This window comes from Zosterops lateralis (genome assembly GCF_965231275.1).
Source record: "Zosterops lateralis genome assembly, chromosome: 4".
NCBI classification, from domain to species: Eukaryota; Metazoa; Chordata; class Aves; order Passeriformes; family Zosteropidae; genus Zosterops; species Zosterops lateralis.
Window position 1 is genome coordinate 21,891,368 of NC_139765.1, and position 25,158 is coordinate 21,916,525.

At 41.6% G+C, this 25,158-nt stretch overlaps 1 protein-coding gene across 1 annotated transcript; it reads left to right on the plus strand.

Annotated features, from left to right (window-relative positions):
• Window positions 1–604: 604 nt before the first annotated feature.
• On the plus strand, window positions 605–23,613 carry ISX (intestine specific homeobox; the record flags this gene model as incomplete). Its single annotated transcript, XM_083860138.1, has 5 exons — window positions 605–776; window positions 7,884–8,126; window positions 18,588–18,739; window positions 22,567–22,683; window positions 23,377–23,613. 5 exons carry the CDS (start codon window positions 605–607, stop codon window positions 23,611–23,613), a joined length of 921 nt encoding a protein of 306 aa, XP_083716264.1.
• Window positions 23,614–25,158: the final 1,545 nt, after the last annotated feature.

Genomic DNA, 25,158 nt, shown 5'->3' on the forward strand with positions numbered 1-25,158 from the left:
GTGCTGGTGAGGAAGCTTTTCATATGTGACACCTCCTTGTAAAGAGAAATTTACAGGTTGTGTCTCTTGCTAGTAAATGGCCCAAGGGACAAGTATTTGCCCTGCCAATTATTTTCTTACCTCCCTAATGGTACAAATCCAGTGGGCTTTCTGCAGGTTTCTGCCTAAAAACAGAAAAGGAAAATAACTGCCCCACAACAGGATTTACCAACAAGAGGCAACCCCTCGCAGGGCATTTTTCTCCTGGGTCTCCAAGGAGCACACCTCCTCCTGGAATGGCCATGCGACTGTTCGGAGCTTTGTAAACCCGAGAGGCAAGGGGGAACGCTCCGCAGTGAGTGAGGTTGGTAAGACCTCCACTTCTAACACTGCCTTCCCCAGAGGCAGGGAGTGCAGGTCCTGGTCCCGGAGAGATCAGCAGCGTGGGGCGGCCGTATGTGCTGAGTTGCGGGTCGCCTTTGTTCTTCCTCCCGGCGCTGCCGCGGGTCACCCGGGCATGGGTGGGGAGGGACACGCACCATCCCAGCCGCCTGTTCCTCGGGGTGCTCCGACACCCAGGGCAGCACCACAGCACGCTGTGCCCCGCGGCCACTTTGGCAGGAACATGACGGACCCCCGGGTGTGTGCTGGACAGAGGAAGCCCAGCCTGTCCTTTTCCATTGAGGAAATATTAAAGAAACCTACTGCCAGCACTGCCTTGAACAGTGAAACCGGGAACAGAAATAGCTACTCTGAGAGACCTCCGTCCCTAAAAGCAGGGTCACCGGTGGCCTTTGGTAAGTACCAGTTATAATGCTTAATGAAAATGCTCCTTGCTTTTTGATCCCTAAGGCTGTCAGGTTTAATTATGTAGAATTTTTATTCTTTAACTTTTGTAGGAATTTGGGATTTCCCTTATCAGGTACAAATCGTTCATTATATATATTGAAATAATATTTTTTAAATAATTTGCTTTCAACCTCGCAGTAGATTGGACTGGGGTTTTGAACATCATAAAGCCCCAATGGCACTGGAGAGGTGAGTATACAACCTGAAAAGTTATTTCAGGTAGCTCTCTTCAGTAAGCAGTGCTTATTATAAAAAATACAGCATCTTTCCTTTTAAAAAAACATTAATCTTGTTATCTGGTAGCGAGGGCAAAGACAAGCAAATGCCTGCCGTAAGGACAGGTATTCAGACTCCGGAAACGAGCTTAAGACTGCTGAAACTTAAAAAAAAAAATTGAGTTTCACTTATATAAAGAGTTGGCTGTTGTCTGGAATTACAGCCAAATCTAATATCAGCACCCTTTTCTGATAAATTTGACCACTCACCCTGGAGCATAAGCGTAATGGTAGCTATAGGAGTGTTAGAACTCAGTTGCTGGAATAAGAAAAGAGAAAGCCAATATGTTTAATCATTTCTTCTTATCATCGCAGACACTAGGTTCTTTCATGAACTAAATATAAACAGCTAGTAGAAAACTTGGCAAGACTTTGATCTTAGCAAACAAGCAAGTGCATTTTTTGACTTCAGTTTTCGTAGTTTAGTTACTCCGGCCTTGAGTGAGCTTTTATTCCCACAGAAATTGTCTTTTTTTGTTAAACAAAGAAAAACATCGAGCATTTTCTGGATTTAATATTTTTTCATCTTTTTCAATCTGTATTTTCCATGAAAAAGAGATATTTTATGTATACAAGCAGATACACTTAAACAAAAAATGACCTGTAGTTTTGACACAAAATTTTCACTCACCTCTCACTCAAATGCTTTCAACAAAGCTTAATGCTACACTTTATTTTTTGTACTATAGAGGCATCTTTTCTTGGATCAGGATCACATTTCCCAGGACACTTGATGAACCACCCATTAATAAGGATAGAGAGTCTTTTTCCAAAAGCTTGTCAGTCCAAGAAAACATTACTTATTTCATAGTTTCATCTCTTTTTATGTCCAAACTGGATACCGACCTGGACTGGAAAGCAAACAGGACCTAATGGTGAGGGAAACTACTCAGTAGTGTAACATTAGTTACTGGGGTTGGATTTAAGCACCCTAACACTGACTCAGTCACGCTTTGCACAAGATTTGGACTTCTTTATATTCATTTATGACACAGGTGACTCGTCTCCTCACCCTGTAGCAGTCAGCCCACCAATCACCTCACAGCATTGGGGCTGAATATACCACTGCTGCTTTCGTGCCAGTAACTGTAGCTTTCCATGGAAACTTGTGTATGGGGAAGAGAGATAGGGTTCTGCTGGTTTTCCCAGAACCATAAGATAACTGGGGTTTGGGGAGCTCTGACCTGGAGCTCTCCAGGTCATCTGGAGAGACACTTCCTGCTCCTAGAAAAAGCTGTTTCAAAGATAAAATGAGGTTGCTGAAGGCTTTGGCAAGTTTTGCTTGCTTGTTTCACCACTGGTACTATTGGAGGACTGGAGCATTTGGAGGTTTCCTTAAGCTGCTTTTGCCAACTGGAACTGGACAACCAGTCCTGAAAGAAGCAAGAACTTTGTCGTTTGTAAGGGTGGAAAAGGACATGGCTGATGCTGCTGCTGGTGCAGTGGGGCCCATGTGCTGAAGGAGCACAGGTGCCAGGTTGTGAAGGGGGAGAAATGTTGCTGTGAGCTCTAGCAGTGTGGTTTTGTGAGCTGAACATCCTTTCCTGAGGGCCCGTGGCAGTCACTTTGTGCCATTGGATCCAAGGTGAGACAAATATCATCGAAAATTCAGTGTTTGTTCACAACAATGCCACAGAGCTGCATTTCAACAGTGCAGTGTTCTCTGGGAACAGACACAGGTCTTTATATTAATTCTTTGTCACAATCCTTATGTTGAAGCCTAGTTTCCTTGTGTGTCTTAGCTAAATGTGTCTTGGCCATTGCAAGCACAAGAGTCTGATAAATGTGCATGCAGGACATGGTGGGTTCCTGGGACGGCACTACTGCACTTCCAGTGCAGTCTCATCCCAAGCTGCTTCATCTGAGCCCACAGTCGGTTTCTCATCTTGAAAGCAATGCAGGCAGAATCACCAGGCTTTGCCTTTGGCTTGCTTCACCACCTTCACACCAGAGACTGTAGCTGTAGCAAGAGAATGTAGTGATTCTTCTCTCCCCTGCTAGAAAGCAAGACTGGATTAATAAACTTAAGGGGATGCAGAATATTAAGTAATGAAAACAGTATATACAAGTTAAGATTCACTTAGTTTTTACTGGAAGTGGAAAAACAGGAAAGCTGTAGAAATCTTCCAAAATGCTGTTGTACTTTTTTTTTTTTTTTTTTTTTTTTTTTTGGAATTGATCAAGGAAGTTTAAAAAAAAAAAAGAAAACAAAACTTTTTCACTGTTTCTTACCTGAGAATGTGGCACCTAAGTTGGTTACTCTTTGCTTTCTGAGCAGAACTGTGATTTATTCAGCTAAGTTATATTTATTTCAGAAGTGCAATACCCTGTGTTGTACATCTTGGGATAATTGCTGTATTCCATCTAAATTGTTCAGCTCCATGCCATAACACTGTCATTTTAAAATTGTGTAAATAATCAGCCACATCTAGTATGGCTCAGTGCTGGCCAAGATCAGAGAATTGAAATGAGCTAGGGAACTTGCTGGAAATTCCAGAATGGGCTACAAATCCAGCTGCTTTCTCATAACAGTTAAGCAGCAGCAGCAAAGAAGGAAGTACTACAGGTCAGGGCTTAATTATATCTTACTATGGATTTTAAGAACATTCCCCACAGTCCCATATGGTATTTATCTGATCAAAGCCATGATTCATATGAGAGACAGGAAGATCCATATGGCACAGTATAGGCTACTATAAGGTAAACACTGAGGCCAGAAATTACCATCTGATGTAGACAGCCTCAGTACCAAGATCACATTTGTCCTAGAGTCTAAATCTAGCTATTACAAGCTGAGGAGATGGGTAGGACCAGGGGAGCAGAAGATGCAGAATGTCAGAAATGTTTGGACTTGGTAGTCTAATGTTTGGAGTTGATGATTTTAAAGGTCTTTTCCAACCTATGATTCTAAATGAGGGGTGCAAACCAAAATTCCCAAGAAAATCTATGGGGACGGGACCAGATGACTTCTAGAAGTTGCTTCTAACAAATTATTCTGAGTCTCTGACAAAAACAATGTTGTGATGTACAGTGCAAGCATCTCAGAAAAAGCTAGGGCTTGATCATGTTTGGGAAGATCTCTGGACCTGACACCTAAGTTCATATGTTTTTGTGAGTGTAATTCCAGTGGGACTTGGAATAAGGAGTGTTCAGTGTTCTCTGAAGCATTTGGCTTCTCAGTTGCAGGGTTAGCCATAGGGGAGTTCACTCCATAAACACAGCAGCTAGAGGACCTGAAGCTGCAGTTGTTGAAGCCTCTTGAAATCATTGAAAGCCTCTCACCAAATTAAGAAACAAATAATGGACAAGAAGACATTTTAGTATGCAGTCTGTGCTTTTCCTCTCAACCTTTTGTCACAATGCCTAGAAAAGCTAACCATGGCCTTTGCAAGGAACACAATTAAACACCCAGTGAGCACCGATCTCCTCCCTTGTGCCAACTCTTTCATTTAAAACACAGAAGAATGTCAGGCCTATTTCTGGAAAAAAAAAAAAATATTGTTCAGAAATTCCTGGGACCCTGATTTTAATGTACTTGAAATTACATCTGAAGTGATTGTTCATTACTCCCCTGGTTTCTGACAGTGAGGTTTCACCAACAGGAGATCTTTTATCAAGACAGGGAAAGCTTGGGATGAGAGTCTTACACCTGGAAAATTAATAGTGAAAGCAGTGACAGATAGGGTAATTTTGTCATTCTGCCTACGTTATGCTCCATCATGTTAAGGATATGCAAATTAATAGGAATACAACCACCACTCCGCACACAAATGTCAATATGGTGCTTGTTCACCTTTAGCAACACTCCACCCAGCTTTATCTCTGAAGAGGAAACAAACTGAAGGAATTTAACTGAACAGATACCATCTGGCCAATAAGACAAATTCACCCCACCTATTACAAGGAAAACCAATAAACCTGGAAAGCAAAAAATCAGGAAAGAAAAATATGTAGAAGAAACAGAAAAACAGCACAACACAAAGATGATTTTGTTTCTCAGTGACAGACTCTTCCCTGTTCACAGCCTTAGTAAGACCCTAAAATCATAAACCTTGTGCACCCATAGGTCTGTCTCTCTCCGGTGATTACACAACAAAGCTTAAATGGAACTTTTAGGTCATCTGAAATAACCTCCTGCTTTCAAAGTGAAGCCCGACTATCTTGGCTGAAATTGTCCATCCTTTCCTATGCAACTGAAAGTCAAGACAAAAAGACTATTTTGAGCCACAAGTCAAAGTAATTTCTGTGCATGACAGTAACAAGTATCTCATTTTGTGCTCAACTAATGAAATATCATTGCCTTCCCTGGGGAAGATAAAAAAAAGAAAACTACATTCCCAGGAGGAAGTTTTGCCCCATGCCAATTCATGGCTATTTTTCAGAGCTCCCTGCTGGAGTCACATGAATGTGTACCAAAAAAAATTCAAGCTGGCCTATAGAGCAACCACTTCAGGCAGTCTCTTTACTTGCTCAGAACAACAAACAACAACAAAGGTTGCAATGCAAACAGGATTGGGGCTCCTAACTCTCAGCTATGTTCTGTAAACTCAGTATCATCTACCTTCACTCTTATCCTCCAGAAAAACACCTTGATTAATTCAGCCTATCTATGAGGTTCATATTTTTTTGATCTCAAACAACAGATTCTTTTCACTAGTTCACAGAGAATTGGCATTTTCCCATCTGCCTAGGACTGTCTTCCATTTCCCCCCTGTTCTTTCTACTTCAGTTTGTAATTGCTCCATGCATGTTTATATGTAACTTGTGCTCATCACTGGGGCATGTGAGCATCTCAGGGAAAAATTTTTGTATGTAAAGAATAAAGACATGTGAAAAGGTTACTCAAAGACTGGTGATATTTTAAATAGATAACATTTGAACAATTATTCTTTATTGAAATGAAGCTTTGGCTAATTTTTGGAGTGCTTACAACCTGGTTTTCTTCACGCAAGTGTCAACCCTCTGTAAAATTCCTATTGCGAGGGCAGAATCAGACTTGGGTACTTTGTCTCCAGATGTTATAATTATCATTGCTCCAAAGCTGCTTTCAAATAGAACTTGTTTGTTTGAGAAAATAAATCTCTAACAAGTCTAAAAAGTTAGATGTTTTGCCAATGCCAGACGTGACAACATTTATATATATATAAAATATATACACATATATACATAAAATGTATATTAAAAAGTGCAGCCTCTTCCAGTACAGCCTGTAGGGGTTCATATCTGTTGCCATTTATATATGAGAAGGGAGAGGGGACCACCCACAGGTGCAGCAAACCCCAGAGTCTAGTGGGAGACTGCTCAAGAGTGCAGTCCATTATTACATTAGGATTTTAATGTTCTTTGGCAATAATAGCAGACAAACCTGTATTGTCATATTTGCTCCCAGGCCATGCAAATCATGAAACCTAAATTCCCCAATGGGTATGTTATGTTTATGTGTTGCCTTTTACTCTGGTTTTCCAAGCAAACGAATCCAGGTGGGAGGAGAACTAGAGCAAATTCTAGGTTTGCCATTGAAGCAGCACAGACACAGATATCTTGTCTCTGAAGAGTCAACTGAGCCATGATTGCAACTACCAAAGGCAGCACATCAAACATTCAGCATCAGGGATTGAAAGGGGGGTGGAGAGTGGGGTATAATTCTCTTGGGATGCTAACAGCCACAGACAGCCCACTGCTGTAAACCTCAAGGCTTCCCAATGTGGTATATTTCAATGCATGGCTTTGCAAAGTCTGTTTACATTTATAAGGAGGAATAAGAACTCATACTACATTCATAAGGGCAGAGAAGTCATCTGGAAGATCTTTGTGGTGCCCCTGCTACACACTGAGATAATGGTGTCAGTAATAAGGCAATACCATGGCTGAAGAAAGATTGTGGCTTCTGGGGCCAATTTCCTCAGCACTTGGGATAAGGTGTCCTAGCACACGTCATCACTGGTTGCTGCTGAGGTTATCTTAGAGATTGTTTATAATGTCCATGCTCATATCTAAGCTAATGTTACAGCTGCACTTCATGAAAATAGGCCAACACACACTTTTCCTGTTTGTCCTGGTAACGAGAGAATGCAGGTGATTTCACAAAGATGAGTTGGCTGTCAGTACCTTCCTAGATATCACCAGCATCACCTGTCACAACAACAGAGGGGAAATGTTGACAGCCTGGGCAAAGGCTGCTTTTAGAATTGTCCAATGCCTTAATCAGAGCAGCAGCTCAGATGGAGAAGAAAGGACAGAGGGACCTGAACTGGGGAAGACACTGACTTTTTAGTCTATACTTTGGCCCATTTTCCTATAGGGTAGATGTACCTACAGGGACATTTAAGAAAGGACTAGGCTTTTAGTCCAGCAAATGTCATGGCAATCTTGTCGACAGATTTTCAGAGCAACTCAATGTCCACTTTGCTTCCAGGTTCTTCAAAAAAGGCAGCCACTAATTCGGATACTGACAGGGAAGCTGAGATTTCTTGATCTTTTGGTTATGTCTCCTTATTGTAACAGTCCTTTTAAAAAAATCTCTTATAAGAACCATTGAAAGTTTTAAGGTGGAAGGAAGCAGAAAACAGGCAAGATTTGGGGATCAAATTCACCGAGATCCTATGTCTGCAACATGAGGTAATCTTGACATTGAAGTACAGCACAGAAGGGTTAGGGCCATTTTAAATATGATCAGGTTTGAATTGTACAGTATCCAGGCCACTTTTTTCACACAAACTGGAAGGTGCACTGAACAGTGGCTACTTTATTCAAAGTTGTCTTGTGCTGTGTCCTTCGCAGATTCCAGCAGCCGGAGTCAGTCTGACTGTGACTTACCTTCAGCCAAAATGCTTCTTCACACCACATGTGCTACACCCATGGCCAAAGCAAGGAGAGTGCAGGCAACTCACTGCAGAAGACCTGCTGCCAACCCAGTGTCCCTCCTGGCTGAGGATGCAGGATGTGAACATCTGGAAGGCAAAAGAAAGCATGAGGAAGAGGAAGATCAGCTATGTGGTTTCCCAGTGGACCATCCACTTCATGGTGAGTGCCTCTATATCCAGACTTTCCCCTCCAATGCCCCAAAACACAACTATCTTACAATTACGTACATGGTGATACCAAGCATCACTAATGTTTCCATTGGCTGAGTCACAGTCGATGGTCATAGCTCCTGGATGAGTGACAGAAATGGCTCTTCATTCTTGCCATCAAAAGACTGAAGAGCCACACTATCTGAGCTAAAGTTCCAGTTCAGTCCTACCAACTCTACCAATGTAGGTACAAAGCAGGGACTGCTTTGGGTGTTTATTTCCCTCCTGCTTGGGCTGTGAGGAGTTACCACATTCTGAGCCTCACTGCCAGGGTTGTGCAACTCCCATTTCCTGGAAAATGTGCATTGCACAATGTGGGGAGAGAAGCTGGTGAATAAGCCGAGTCAGCTCAATGTGTCCTGTACACCTTGGACCCACTGTACAGGTGATGAAGAGGTCATCAGCATGCACATAGGCAAACTGGCGACATGCAATAGATCTGGCAGAATGTGTCAGGAACAATTTTCAATTCTGGCCATGTTGGTGAATCTGCTAATTTAATTAGTTATGAGCACTGAAAAACAGTGGTCTATCTCTTAGCCAAAGCAATGGACAACACAAGTATCCTTTTCCAGTATGTTGCACAGAGACTTTAGGCTAAGCAGGATACATAGTACCTGAACAAGACACGTTCCTAACAGACAGATGGCAGTTAATTAGCAGCATGTGACAAAAATTCCTCTAAGTTCTTTGAGTTTGAGGAAAAGTGAATACAGACATTCATACTACACTCCATAAAACAAGTTTCCAGCAGCAGCAGAAAGGTGTTTTTTGCATAATTTGTTATTATTTTCTCAAGGGAAAAGAAGGCACTTCATTTAAGTCCATTGAAGCTGGCAGATGTAGAGTTACTCAGCTGGCTTTCCTGTGATCCACACATCATCCCTGCTTCATACTCTGCAAGCTGGCAGGAGAAACAACACTTTCTGTGACATACATTTGAAAGAAAATCCTTGTTTCTGCCACTGCTGCCATGGTATACATGAGTCTTGTGACAAGCTGCTGTCACCTCCTCCTCTGGCATGAGACAGCCATCAGTTTTGATGCAGGGAGAAGCCTTGTAAGATAACTGGAAATTTTAGCTTTCCTCTACCCTATAAGCTGCACACAGCTCATGACAGCAGGGCTAAATCATGTTGCCTCCTCACAGAAAGCCAGGTCTATATGTATCTGGCTCTCGGAGTTGCCTCTGAGTATATAAGTAGAATATTCACATGTGAGGGAGTCTCCAGCCAGGAGGACCACACCGTAGCTGGGAGGTGGCTATCTTGACTTGGCACTTAGCTTCATTGACTAGCACCATGGTGGGTACCAGCCTCATGAGTAAAGCAGGGGAGGATGCATGTAATTATCTGCACAAAACTGAGCCAATATGAGCAGCCCCCTTCAATGGCAACATGTATTTTAAAGGCATTTAAAATAAAATTCTTCTGTTCCCTGGTTGCAGTGAGGTTTTGAAGCCAAGCAGAGGTTTAATGATCTGCCATTTTCTAGGCTACTGGTTCCTGCAGTTGCCGACCCTTTGATAGAAACTGGCTGAGGAAGAGGGATAATCTTAAAGCACTGGATTGACCTTTTCCCCATGGTATGAAAACAATGATGTTTTGGATCCAGATCATGCACTGTGTCATTCCTAGCAGAGAGCTGGAGGCCGGGTTTAAAATACTTTCCTGTATCTCAAGTTTCAGCCTCCTTTTTCCACTTTACATTATGGGGGAAATGTTGGCAGCTCTTTTTCTCCTGCCTCTGGCTGTGGCAGGAGAAACCTTTCTCAGACAAAGTCAGCAGCAACAACACCTGCAGGAAGGGTAGGCTGCATCATCCCTGGAGGCAGTCTAGTCCTGCTGACAGATCAAGCTAATAGCAAATTAACTTCTGTTTATGCACCTGTCAACTGTGGGGTGCTTCACACGTGCTCTTGGCATGGCAGCTACAGGTCAGTTATGGGACCTCTGACAAGGCACTTTGGCAGTCCAAAATGCCCATTTCATATCCATGGAGGTGTCCCCAGGACCTTCCTCACAACCACACCATCAATGCCTATAAGCACGCAGAGGAACAGCACCAGCCTCAGCAGTAGGAGACCTTTCTGATGTGAAAAGACATCAGAAGCCCTTGGTATTCCCTCACCTCTCTCTCTCAGCACACATCTATTGATGTAAAACACCTTCATGATTTGTGAGGAGGGGTCCTGGGCTCTATCCAGACACACAGATCTATTTAGTTGTCAGGGAATAGAAGAGATCAGGTGTGCTTTACAATCACCTTGGAGGCAGGAGGGCTGGGCTTTGGTGCTACTTTGTATAGAAGGAGAAAGGTGAGGAGGAGGCTTCGACAACAGCCTCCCTCATGGGCATGTGGCCTGAGATAGCAAGAGCACCCTGATTGTGACCCTGAGTAGGGATTTGGAGCGTATTTCCAGGAAATCCTTTCACAATTCCCTAAAGTTTTCTTTTTCCACAAAATGGCTTCTGCCACTAAGCGGTTTAGAAATGCAATGTCATTTAAGCTAAATAGATTTATGCCCTTATCACAAACCACTTGCAGGAAGCAATGCCTCTTGTACTTTGAACTTTGAGGCTGCATTGTAAGCAAAAAAAAGAAGAGCCCTCATATGCTAGAGACATGCTGACACTGCCATTTAGTTTTGCTATAAACCCTTATTTGAATTTGAGTGCCTTCATTCTGAACACTGAATGCTTTCACTTGTGGTCCTCTGCATGAAAAGCTCATCAGCCTTTTCACAAAACCTGGATTTTTGGAAAGCAGCATTGATAAAGCCTGTTTTAGAAGGAGAAACAGCTTTGATAAAGTCTGTTCTGGAAGGAGATCATTCTAAGGAAGGCCTTACTTTGGAGCTGCAGGTTCAGACTCTTTGGGCCAGCTTCTGTGAGATGAGTTATTGCAGCCCCTTTGCCATGTGCAACCACCATCACTGACAAGGTATTCAAAACTTCAGAGCAAGCAGGGCGATCCCTTGTGGTCTTTGGTCAGTCTCTCATCAACCTTTCTGTGTAAACACCCAAATGCTGTGCTCCCACTTTCTTTTAATTACTTGTTTCTGCTCTGTCTGACCTCCCTGGGACTGGCTGGCCAATTCAGAAGGGTGGAGCACTGGAGCCTGAGAGGATAACATACCCTCATGCCTGCCTGACCTGCGGCATCTCCTGGTGGAGATTGCCAAGTACAAGATCCCAGCCTAGTTTGGATCCTCCTGGGCAATCATTTTGCAATGTCTTTTACACGTGCTGGGTCTGATTGTATGCATTGGGCAAGTGTGCACTGTAACTACATCCAAAAGGCACTGTGTGTGTGCCCAGCACACAGATAATGGTTCCAGTCTTCTGATCAAGCAAAGGAGCAGTCAGTGCCCTGGAGAAGCCAAGTAGCAGCATCACCTTCAGACACTGGTGGACATCCGGTCTTGTGGGATTTCTTCTCTGGGCAATAATTTAAGGACAGCATAGGTCATGCTTCAATAAACAAAGCTCCTAATTCCACCAGAAACTGAGGTGTTCAGGCTGTGAACCACACATAGTTCAGAGGTTCATGTTATTTCCTACAGCTCGTGTCTTCATTATTTGCTGTAGAGGAGGCTGCCCTAATGAGTCAACATCACCCAAATATTTCCACAGGAAATCCTCTGCATGTTGCTGACTGGGAGCTCAGGGATCTTTTTATTAATCTAATTGTTTTATTGTTATGATAGCATCTGTGATCCCAAAGCACATTGATGAATTCTGGTGGCAATTTTCATAAAGATACAGAAAGTATAGAGATAATCTCAGTTCTGGAGGAATTCCAGTGTAAGTTATATCCCCTCTGTACTGATGCCAGTTGCAGACATCCTTAGCTCAATGTTTATGTTTTCTCTGAAGTCATAAATTAATTAGTACTGTTCATTTGTGGACAATATGGTCAAATCCATGTATCCCTGTGAAACAGCTTGGTTTATCTCTCACAGAACAGTCTTTCCCCAATATGCTGACTTATCTTAATGCATTTTTGAAACACTCAAGAGACAATGAAGCACTGTACAATCACAATCCCAGATAAATATTGGCTGCCCAGAATACACCAATACGACTATGAGAAAGGGCACAAGCATCGTATTGTCCTGCAGAAAAAAAAAATGAAACCATTTTAAATGAAAAGGAAAAGCAGGAGAAAACAAAGAAATGCCCATATATATAATTTGGCTGCCATTAGCTGTCTTACTAGCCTTTTGTTTATCTGTGTGAATAGTCCCTGCAGCACTCTGTCTTTAAAGTGCAGCGTTCCTCTATATACAATTGGAAATGCCCCAGATCATTGACCTTGTTTTGATGGGTTTAGTTGAGGTATTGTTGAAGCCTGATTCTTCTTTTTTTTTTTTCTCCCTCTTTGAAGAGTGACTGTTTATGATGACACCCTGGATATTAAATGAAAACCTGAATCCTTTACTCTCACCCTTCAAACTCCGTTTACATAGAAGTCTCACTGGTACCCATAACCACTGAATAAAGCAAAGCTGTCAACAGCTGGGGACTATAATAAATTCCTTTTCTGTTGTTTTTTCATGGGTTTTGGAGTTTTATTTATTTAAAGCAAATGTCAATATTCAATGCTTTCCTCAAGCAGCCCCTTCTTTCCTAGGAATTTTTGATCCAAAGGGTACATTACACAGGACCCAGAGGTTAATTTGTTCCTTCTAGTCGAATCTGTGTAATGTGACCACTTGTAAAGCTGATGGCACATCATGATTAGTTTATTTCAAAGGTCTTCATGAGTATTTATTGGCTTCTCCAAAACTGTCCTAGAACTTTTCATTAAAGCCCCAGGATATGGTACTGTTAATTACTGTTCTTTGAAATCGAGGGCAGGTCTTTTACCTACTGTTTTATCAAGGCCTTTATACTTAAAGGGGAAATAGCAGAGGCAGGGATGTAAATAGACATTCCTGATTGGTGTCTAGATGTTCACAGGTACAAATAACCACAAAAAGCAGGAATAAAGAAAAAAGCAGGCTGTCTGTGCAACTTCCAATAAGCTCAGCTTTCTCCCTGTTGCAAATGGCTGGTTTCTCATAAGGGTCTTGGACCAGAGAGTGTGGGGAGAGTGGTGGGGAACCTGTTTTCTTTGGTGAGAACCATTATTGATTTAGGCTGGCCACTGCTTTTAAGGTGAGGTTTGACTGTGGCAAACATTCGCTGGAGTGAATGTGTCAAGATTGAGATTTAGCTGCATAGGAAACCTACACATGCATCTACCCCAAATCCATATTGGCCTGAAGGAGTTCATGAAGGTGCAGGCCCTTTGGCCTAGGTACAGACCTGATGATTTGCTTCACCCTTCAGATATTTTGCTGACCACTGGCTGTGCCAGAGTTATGCACACCACCATTTCATGCAGCAGCATTTGTAAACACTGTCTTCACTTTGCTGGCAGACAGGAAAGGTTCAATTCGCCAGGGGCTCAGGTTGATGGTGAGCACGATCTTCCACAACAATCTGTCTGCATGAATGGTTTCACACATACTGTCTACTCCTTGCCAACTCCTCTGACAAGCAGACTTTAGAAACTCCCCTTACCGCCACTGTACAACCTGCTTAAAGAGGTGTCTAGCCTGGTATTTTTAGCACTCTTGCTCACACCCCCCGAAGTCTGAACCGCTCTGCATTTCAGTCGTGCTGTCAGGTGATTAGGCACGGTACTCAGCACCAGGGTGGAGGCAACTCTATAGGAAGGAGTTTTGGACTGAAGGGAGGAGGTCAAGACTTTAAAAGTTCAAGTTATGCTTCTCTGAAGTAACTTGAGCAATGCCTGAACAGGCAGCAGCTGGATGCTAAACACTGTGTTTCCCTAGCAGGAGGCTCTATCTGGAGCACATTGTACCCATCCAATTAGGATCAGTCTCATTGGCTATGCGAGTCCTTCTTAGGCTGAAAAATCACTTTAATAAATATTAGCCACACTGGAATACTCATGCCTAAATATTGCAGCACAAGCTCTTTTGAAAGCCACGAGCCACCACTTTAACTAGGAGAGGGACTACCATGAGCACATCCCTGTACACAGACAAGCAGGTTTTGTCCTGATGCCATCAGCACTCTCTAATAACTGGAGGTTTTTGCTATAGGGCTGTCTGCTATGAGCAGAATGTCACCACAAGAAAGCAACATTCAGAAAAGCCATGAGAAGGAACTGGCTGGGAGACCCACATATCTGAATTACAAAGAAGAGAGAGATAGAGATAGAGATAGAGATAGAGATAGAGATAGAGATAGATAGGAACTTTTCTGAAAAAAGACCAAAAAAAGATGAAACAGAACTTAACCAGATACGAGGCTCTATTTCAACACACTTGAGTTTCTTTCTGAGAAACAAATGATAGAGTCAACTTTGTTACACAGAGAAAAATGTATTTCTGAGGACATATAGCTAAAGCCACTTGTTTGCTTATGTAACTGCTTTCTTCTTGTCAAAGAAGAAGCAGAATCTTTGGAACTGGCTGTCACATACTGTGAGAGGGTGTATGTCCAGGAATGTCAAAGAAGATTGCAGCAAGATAAACTGATCCCACCAAGCTTCATCTACCTAGATTACCTACTTCAAGGCAAATATGTGCTAGCACTGATTTCTAGCCCTTCTCCTGCATTTTTAATTCTTTGTCCCTCCAGTTTATGTCCCAAGTAGGCTTGACACAGTCATAGCTGTACTGGGGTAAGTGCAAATGGGGGGTGCAGTTGCAGAGATCTCCCTGAAGGCAGCATTTTTTTAGATGGTTCAGATACACATCTAAGAAACAGCAGTGCAAGGTGGACCATAACTGATTTGCCTACAACAGAATGTAGTCCAGAAGAAATTTGCCCCAAGTATAGCATTATTGCTGTGCAGCTTTTACTTTACAAACTGCAAATGTTTACAGACTTCTACAAGCAGTAGTTATCTGTATTGATTTGCTCATACCTCGAATTTCTTGGAACTGTGTCATACTGGACAGTGGATATAAGCTGCAATATGCTAAGCTAAAACTGTGTATATAAGCAATTGTAAATCAGATGCTTTGAGCTGTGCTTAGTTTAAGGCCTTAATGCCCTAAGCTCCCTTACTTTTTAGGGAAGGAGTGATAGGGGGGCGGGGCTTTACTTCATGTGGTTATTTGGAGGTCAGAGATTATGTAATAAAATAAGTTGTGAGAGGCCTCTGGAGACTATCCTGCCCAACCCCAAGTCTAAGCAGGGCCAGCTTAAATCAGGTGGTTTAGGCTTTTTACCAGTCAAGTTCAGAGTATCTGCTAGGACTGAGACTTCACAGCCTCTCCTGGCCTGTATCAGACAACCTTAATGATGAAAACATTTTTTACCTGTTATATAACCAGAATTTTCCTTGCTGCAACTTGTAGCTATTGATCTCGTCCTTCCACTGTGCATCTTGAAGAGGAATCTCTATTTCTACACAGTTCATATGTTCCAACTTTCTCCAAGTCTGACCTAGTAATAAAGCAGATCTGCAGAGGACAAACGAGCCTGATACTGAATTTAAAGGAGCTATACTGCTTTATCAGCATGGAGAATCTGGCCTTTCCAATGTCAACAGTAAGGCAGTGTATAGACAGCTGTATCTCTAAGCATCTGAAAATGCTGACATATTTAGCTGCCTTGTATTTTCAGGCTTGGTTTCAGCAGCCAGCTAACCTGCAAATGTCTTTCAGAGAGCATAAAAGCACACCTGAATATCCCTGGCTTTTACATAAAAAATAGCTCAGGAAACTCAGAGAGAGTCTTATTTCCCTAGAGACTCTAGAGCCACATTTGAAAAGCCAAAGTTACACTTCCAACACTTCCTAGTCTTACATCTTCCACCCACATTCTTTATTAGACTGTAATTCTGAATGCTGTTGTTTGCTATGGGATCTCTAAGCTGAGGTCCCAAGGCAAGCGGAACTATCAAAGCTACAGTCAGAAAAAGTTTTATCTTGCAAGAGAGAATGTTAACATAGAGTCACAGATTTTTTGCATTTCTTAATAGTTTTTAAAACAATTAAAAATAGAACGACCGATTACTTATTGAAAAAAATACACTTTTCTATATTCCCTGGCTGGCAAAAGCCTTGATTAGTTAACAGGAGTCTTTTTTGTTAGAAATTTAATTTCATATGTAGTCAAAATCAAAGTTTTCCTTCAGTCTCTACCGGCCCATAACTGACCTCATGTTACTGTATTTTGTTCAATCTGATGAGTTTCAGCTTTGCAAAGTCTGGTTTCAGTAGGATTGATACTTCTGAGCACTGTGCAGACCCTCCCCTTACATAAGAGTCTTGTCTATAATACAGTTCACCTTTCCAGAAGGAAAAATGTGGAAGATTTAGAGTGAGCTGATAGGGAGTTTATTTTGCTTATCACCAAGTTATCTGGGTCATTTTCATATCCAAGAAGCTGGTATGAGACACCAGAAACTCATGTGCTGTTCCCTCTGAAGCCATGTTCTCTATTCCTGGACATTTCTCAGGTACCAGCAGGACAGAATATAGTAAGCTATATAGTAAATGCAAGGTGAAAATCCTCCAAACAAGAAACAGCATTATGAACTGGGAACCCTATCTCATCTACAGGGTGAGAATCTTAGTGTCCTCAGATTTCCACTGTCAGCACTGATATTTCTCTTTTCTTGCATAAAGCAATGAACTCTCTTTATAGTAATCTTTTGAGAAGATTGAAGTAAATGTAATCAGGGCTTCTTAAGAGAAGATGCCCTTTATACCTTCAGCATAAACATACATGAATATTTTTCATTTCAAATCTCTGCCCCAGTAATGCCAGTAAGATTCAGTGGAAATAACATTTTTCTCTTGGGTCTGATGCCAGTGCTGCAGTTTAATGAGTAGTACTTTGATAGGCTGGTAGAATGATATGGATTTAACTGTGTCGGACATCAGCTTTATTAGGCGGTTTCTGAGACACTGTAGTATTGACAGTGTTTATGATAAATGACACTGCTCAGTTATTCTTTCATGACTGGTTTCCTTTCAAAGTCCCCAAAAGGTTTAGAAAATATTAAATATTCACAATGGTAATCGTGTCTGGGTTCCTTCCTACCGAGTTGATGAACAGAATATTTTAATCCTTGTTTTCTGTGTCAACAGTCACAATGAGGTTTTGATTACAGAATGAAAAATATCATTTTCTGGTTGGCACTGAGCCCACTTCATATTAGCCGAGGTGTTTAGTTACCTTTCCACTGTTCTAGCCCTCCAAAGGATGCTAATGGCTGAACAAAATGGGGAAAAGGTACCAAGTCTCTTTGAGGGCTAAGCTAACCTTGTCTGGTTAATTGTTCCCATTAGAAAGAGTATGCCTCTAGTTACACAGTATGAATTGCTAGTTGTCATCAGACAGTGGAAGACCAAAAGCAGCCATTCAGAATAGCAATTTTCTCTAACAACATGGTTTCATTGACAATTACTTCAGGTCACTGAGTAGCAGGCTCATCACAGGCACTAAAAAAGTATTAGAATTTTTATGCACCTATGAGATGCAGTTTTCCGAGCTCAGTAGAAAAACCCCTGTGATTTGCAGTGCTTGGGGTGTGGCTTTTTGTGCTGTCAATGGAAGATACTCCATTTGTGCATCAGAGAAGATTCCAACTTTTGAATGAGGCTGAACTCCACATTCTGCAGCTCTTTTTCCTCTTCTTGCAAGACCTTTGGCATAATTTTGGAGCAACCAAGACCTCATTCTAACTTATATCAAGTGCTATACAGAGTTCTTGATCTGAATAAAATATCCTGGTGTAGGAGGGCATTTTCAAAACACTATAGGAGTGTTGAGGGAAGTACTTTTTGTGATCAAATCACAACAGGTGAAGCAGTGTCTAGGAGTCACCTTAGGAATTCATAGCACCCAAACTTCCACATGGGCTTTAAGACCTTATTCTTAAGGTTAAGTTCTTTAAATTAAGCTTGTTTAGAAAGTTCCCACACCAAAATGGTGCAGTCAGAAAAATACCTTTTCTTTGCAACTGCAAAGATAAACAGCTAGCTATCCCTGCTGCTGTACGAATGGTATGGGAAGAGAACAGCAGCCAGTCCATGGCTGGTCCAAAACTGAAGAACTTTGGTGACAAATTCATTGCATGGCAACTGTGGTTAAAATACATAGGCGTTTGTAGCTGTTGATGTGTAGTGGAACCATGGAATTAGCAGTGCAAATGGACACTTTTGACTCATTCCTTTAATGACAAAGGAGTTCATTCACATTGTCTGCTAGAGAATGCCAGGAGCCAGTCACCTACGATAAGCATGTCTAGAAGGTGTTGCAGATGCCATCCCAGCTGCAGAGAAATTTACAGAAAGTGCTGCATCTCTGAATCTTCTTGTGGTCCTGTAGCCTTTTCCTGTAAAAAGTAATACATCTTTCCTTGTTTTTCACAGCTGAGAGGAAAGGGAAACGAAGAATCCGGACGACATTCACAGCTGAGCAGCTCCAGGAACTGGAGAAAATTTTCCAAGTGACTCATTACCCAGATGTCCATATTCGCAATCAACTGGCAGCAAAGATAAACCTCCCAGAAGCCAGAGTTCAGGTACAGTGTGTCTCCAAAAGGCTATGTTCACTGCAATTCATTCATTATTTGGCATTCTTAATAGTTTATGCCTGGGTGGCAATGCTAATGAGGTATGTGACCTCTCTCTTACCCTACAGACAGGCCAGTATCACTGTTCTCTTTTTACAAATAGGGAATGAAGTATTTGTCACCCAGCTGTGACTAACCAAATGGAATTAATCAAAGGGTTAACAGGAGCTCTAAGTATATTAAACACATAGCAAATAGGAGTTACAGATGGTTATGAGCAACCTGTTGGACTCTGTGGCAACAGAGCAGCCACTTATGGAAATATTTCTTAATCATTTATCAACCTTTTATAGGCAAACATTCATCCAGTAGAAACTGTCATCCACATCCATCTTCCACAGAGTCTCAAAATGTGAGAATAGTTTCCAAAACAGAAGTGCTTCTTAGTGTTCTGTATTTTGATATCACAGGCTATAAATGCGCTGGATATAATTTCAGTGCACATAATCCGGTGTGCAAAATCCGGTTTCTCCCAGTTGTAATATAATGTTGCTGCCTGAGCTAAAAATTGACCCCAAATTCTTACTGCGTAGGAAATCTGCTACATTAAAATATACAGAGTACTCTGTATTGGCATTTGGTGTTGTCTACCAGGCACTGTAGTGATAATTTTTGCATGAGGCAGTTTCTGCACTTGCCCCAGTCCTATAGTCATTGGTGTACTTCTCTGCATATATCCCTCTCTAACAATCAAAGTTCAACACAGAGCTGTTTATTGACTATGACAAGACTGAAACTATTGACTAGCCATGATAATATTTCTTCATCATTGACAGGGAGACAGGGAGAATTAGACCTGCATTGCCACAATATGCCCATTAGCAATGCCAGTACACCAACAATGCATTTTGAACAGCATTAAACACAAGCTGGGCTGCCAGTCAGTGTTCTCCACAGAACTAAGAATAACATGAAAGAACTGGACCTGTTTTTGTTTTAAAAAAATTAATCTATATAGGAAAAAAAAAAAAAAGTGTTATTATGGGCAACATCAACCTGAGATGTAAATGAAAGAAGTAAAAAGTCCCTCATGTATGAAGGGCAAATTCCCAATTCAGAGAGTGTTATACATGAAATAGGAAATTCTGTCTTTGACCTCATCCTGGCTGATAAAGGGAAATCAGCCACAGAACTAAAAATTAGCAGTAACTTAGGTTCAACTTACAAGTTATAGTTTTGACTGACAAAGTCAAATAGCACACAGAATTTGCATCTGCTCTTGCTACTTTGAAATAATAGTTTTGACAAGTCAAATCATCTCAGAAATATAACTTAACAGTCAAAAAAGTAAGTGAACAACCATTTGGTGACCAAATAATTCATTGACCATATTCTGTGACCCTTTATAACAGTGAAAAATCCTGCAATCAAGAAAAAAGTTATGATTGCTGTGGAACAGCTTAAGTGGATAGATGAAATAGTATAACTGCAGGTGTTACACAGAAAAAATTAAGAATCATGTATGAGTAAATATGAGAAACAAGAAATTATAAAAAATAAATAAGCAAAGCAGCAGGGTGCAGGCAAAAACTTTGGTCAGAAAAATTAAGAATCAAAAACTCAATAAAAGTCAATTAAGAACAAAAAACAAAACCCAAAGTGATCAATTATATTGATCTGTTACTTTATAGAAACAGTAGAACTGTCAAGGATAATGCATAAATGCAAAGATGTTCAGTCATAATTTCTGCTCTATCCTTGGAAATATGTCAGGTAAGGTGGGAACTCTGACTATAAGAATAATATTCAACAGCAGCTGCTACAGACAAATATTTTTTAATCTACACATCTAAATAACTTACCTCCAGTGGTTCTGAAAAAGCTGCTTGAGAAGCGTTTTGAGTCATCAGTGTTGGTATTTATTCAGTTCTGGAGCACGAAAGACATCCCATTCCAGGAGCCTTGAAGAAATTTAATGTTGTGTTAGTATTTAAAGGGTAAACAGTACAACGAGACAATGACTGATTTTTGATTTTTGGCAAAACTGTGAAAAGGACTGTATACTTGTTAATGGAGAGTTAAAGAAAAGATAGCATATTTATGTTTATCAGCACTGGTTCATGAAAATAGACACTGCCAAACTAATCTTTTTATGGTGAGATTATTAGTGACAGTTTTAAACTGAAAGAACGTAGATTTACTTTGTGTATGAGAAAGAAATTCTTTATGGTGAGATTGGCAAGACACTGGAACAGATTGCCCAGAGAAGTTGTGGGTGTCCCATCATTGGAACTGTTCAAAGTCAGGCTGAATGGGGCTTTGGGCAACCTGGTCTAGTGAAAGATGTCCCTGCCCACAGCAGAAGCATTGGCACTAGATCTTCTTTAAAAAATGCATTCCCGTCTATGTTTCCATGATTCTGTGTATTTGGTTGATAAAGTTATGAAATCTACAGTAGACTGAGCATGAGGAATAGGTTTAAAACACAATAAGTAGAACTCATGCTGGGTATTTGAGAAATCATTTTAGATGTAAGGGTGCTAGAGAGCTGGTTGGGCAAAAAAAAAAGAGCAGTTTGGTCTGACAAGTGTTAAAATCTTTGCCTTTAGTTAAAAAAGTAAGTCTATGAAGTGAGAACTTTATCCCATGTGCAGATTTTAGAAGGAGCACTTCAGAGACTGAATGTTGGCTGGAGTGCCCTCTCTGCCCTATATCACTATGTGAGTGTTAAATGGTGCTATTTCACCATATAACTCCTGCATGGTAGAAAAGGAATAGAGAAATTTGTACAGACTAAGCAGTTTTCAGACACATGCAAACCCAGATAAACAAAACTGTCCTCTCAGTCACCCCAGATACTTCTAACTATCAGCAATATAGCAGCTAAATATCAGCAATATAGCAAAGGGCTCCTGACATTCCCATTACTTCTTGGGTGAGAGATGCAGAAATAACTGAGCTGCTCATTATTTGGCTTAAAATGTATTTAGATCCAATAGCACTTGGCTTCAACAACTAACACTTTGTGTTCATGTGAACCACTTGCTTACATTCAAACAGCAAGTCCCTTAGCAAGCTAGAAGAGGGCTAAAAAGGGCTTCAACTTTCCACAGCAGTGCAGCAAGATGCAGCTGCACAATAAATACATTTATGCCTCTGCCAGAAGGCAGACTGGTCAAATCAGCTGACAGATGAAAGAAACTCCCTGGAGAAAACTAGTTGTCTGCTTTCCAGTGCAAAAGAGATGGCAGACAACATACTTAGATTGCCGAGTGATCCCCTTGGATCTTTCACTTAGGACCCTTATGTGAATTTCCAAATGCTACCAGCTAAATATAGGTAGAACCCTGTTACTACGTCACCACTGATGACACACTTTTATTGCAGTCCAGCAACAATCTAGGTGGATCTTTTCTCAGTCTATCCACTTGGAAACAGGGTGGAAGAGCTTTGTCATGAAACGTCACACCATCTAGGGAAAACAGAATGCTGTGTGCATTGGCCACTGCACAGCTTTGACCACAGAAGGATCTGTACTCTCCCCAGAGAAACCCGGAAAACCTGCAATGCTGTCTTTCCTTGAACAGAATGATTCTATTTTTTCTGTGAGACACAGTAGAAAACAGGGTATCATGGTAGTCCAGAGATTCCATATGCTATGCAAAGTGTGAAAAGTGCTCTGTCAAACCCAGTGGTTTAATTTAGGTTTGGCCTTCTGCTGAGCTGGAGGTCAATGTTTTCTGATGCTCAGAGCTTAGGGAAAGTAGTTGGCTGTGAGAAGTTCCTCCTTCATATTCTGTTAATTTCTGTACTTTTTCTTTCTTCCCTTTATCCAGATCTGGTTCCAGAATCAGAGAGCAAAGTGGAGGAAACATGAAAAATTTGGCAACTTTGGTGGCCTTCAGCATCTGACAGAAGCTGATTTCATTCCTGCTCCCAAGTCAGATATCACAGTGAGTACTGGACATTCTGTATAAAGCCACTGAAGGAGAGCCAGCTGTCCTTCACGAAGTAATCACTTCACCAAGCAATCACTTCACCATGGGACTATCCCAGAGAAAGAGCACTGGAAAAGACAAAACTGGCAATATGATGGCAAGAAATCGCACCATAAATCCACTGATAAAATAACACATTTCTTCATAGAATTAAACCTGTTTTGTAAATATTCCGTGAGTTGTCTCTTGTAGGGTGGTCCTTCCCCATTTTGCTTCAGTCACTTCCCTGTAAATCATACTTTGATTCAAAATGTCTTTATTATCAGAAATTTCCTGAAAAGGAGGACCTAAGACATTTGCAGGCACAAAGCCATGCTCCTTTACAGGCAGTATCTCTTTACAACATCCAGCCTTGGTTAGGCTGACCAGCACTTTTTGCCCTTGACCTATGTTTCAGCAGTCCAGGACTGTTATTTTTCAGGTTGCCACACAGACTCTTTCCCTGACAGGAGTTTTTTCATGGCTAGAAAAAAGGGTATTTTGCTTTGTGTGCTGGATGACAACACACCACTGAGTTTTAGGAAGTCTGCTTTTCTAAACTTTTCTTAATTACTGAGCACCAGGGAAACAAATAAGATTGATTGTAAATTTCATCTAAGTAAAAGTCCATACTGATTCACCTAAGACTATGCTTTTTTTTCTTGAAAGGCTCCTCGCTTGATGCCAAGAAAGCTCTCTGCTTCCTTTCCTGCCATGGGATACTACTCACCACCACAAGGACAGCTGACAACTGCCCGGGTGCCCAGCATGCTCTCCTTCGCTCCGCACCACGTGGGGCTGCTGCCCTTCCCAAAACCATACTTGCTTTTCAATGTCTTGCCCCCTTATGGCTCGCAGCTACCCCACAAGTTGGAAAGGAGCAGTATCTGTGCCAGCTCCTCATAGAGGAGGACACAGGGCACTGGGGCCTTTGGGCAATGCCTTTCTCCCCACGTCCTCCATGAAGGTGTGTGGTTCCTCTCCTTGAACAAACCTGCTGGGATGCAGTGGTGCCAGGTCACCATGCTGGAGGAGTGCTGCCAGGAGTTGCCACAGCCCAATGGATGTGGGCAAGAGGCACCGAGGACCAGAAAGGAGCTCCTCATCTCCCTGAGGAGCAGCACATTCTGTGGAAACCCTACCCTTCCACCAAGACCCTCTCCCCAGCGAGACACTGCACCAGCAGCCCTGTGAAAGAACTGGGATTTTACTCAGCCACGAGACATTGGATGACCCTATTTGCACTGATGGCTTGGGGCAGGAGAGATACTTGGGATAAAGTGTGCATATGCCTAAGGTCCAGACAAAAGTGCTTTTCTCTGGAGGTTTTGGTCACTTTCTTCATACATTCTGGTCGTCATTTACTGGGCTGCTGCAAAGAACATGTTTAGGTCAAAAGTCAAACTTTCAAGATCCTTTTTTTTTCCAAGTAGTCAATGGAGGGGGTCTTGATTTGCTGTCTGTGTTTTTGACTTGAATAAAGGGAAACAAACACAATCTGAGCTGAAATATGACAGTCTGAGCTCTGGATTTGGTACTGCAAGTCTCTGGGGACAAGAGAATTTTTCAGCTGGTTAATTAAAATGCTTATGAGGAAGCCTCTCATTTTTTGACCTAAATTAAGAAAGCTCCAAAACGCCCCCAGAAACAATAACAAAAAGAGATAGCCTGAGTTTAATCTGCTATGTCTAATATGACCCCACAGTTTAGTTTATTGTAGATAAATAATGAGATCAGCCTGCCCATTTACAAAATGTCTTTATCCCTGTTATTTACATAATACTCATCCTCTTCCAACATATGGTGCTTTTCTCTCCTCTGCTTATTCAAGGTCCAATCCTGCTTCCACTTATGTCTGCACTGTATATACTGTATCCTTACTCATCTTCCACAAGACCTTTTCCTCATACCTGCTTGGATCTGAATTCTCTGTTGTCTTCAGCCCTGTCATCTTATCAGTCACATGAAGGACACTCAGGTCAGATACAGGGCTAAACTTCAGCTCCAGCAGAGAGCCTGAACACTTAACTGATTAAAATCAACACAAATTAGTTGTGGTGTTCACTTCATGCAATTTCAGATGACTGCATTGTAGCCACACACACACTCTCTCTCAAATTAAGGATCTTGAGCTTACTTTAAAGAAGAAAAAGTGATCACACTAAGGTTTCTGAATTAGGTGCAGTTTGCTCATATGTGCTGTTGCTGGAATGTGAACTGTCCTTACGCAATGATTATCTGGAATACAGGCATCAAAATAATCTAAAGCTAAGGGGACACAACTATTTGCACAATAGCCCAGGGACTCAGGTCAGCACCTGCACTGAGATAGCTTTTCCTGCATGAGTATTTCTTTAGCCAAGAGGAGGATTCTGGGATAATCAAAACATGACCATTTTCCTTGGCCAGGATATGGAGGTAAGAAGCTTAGGATGCTACTTTTACATAGTT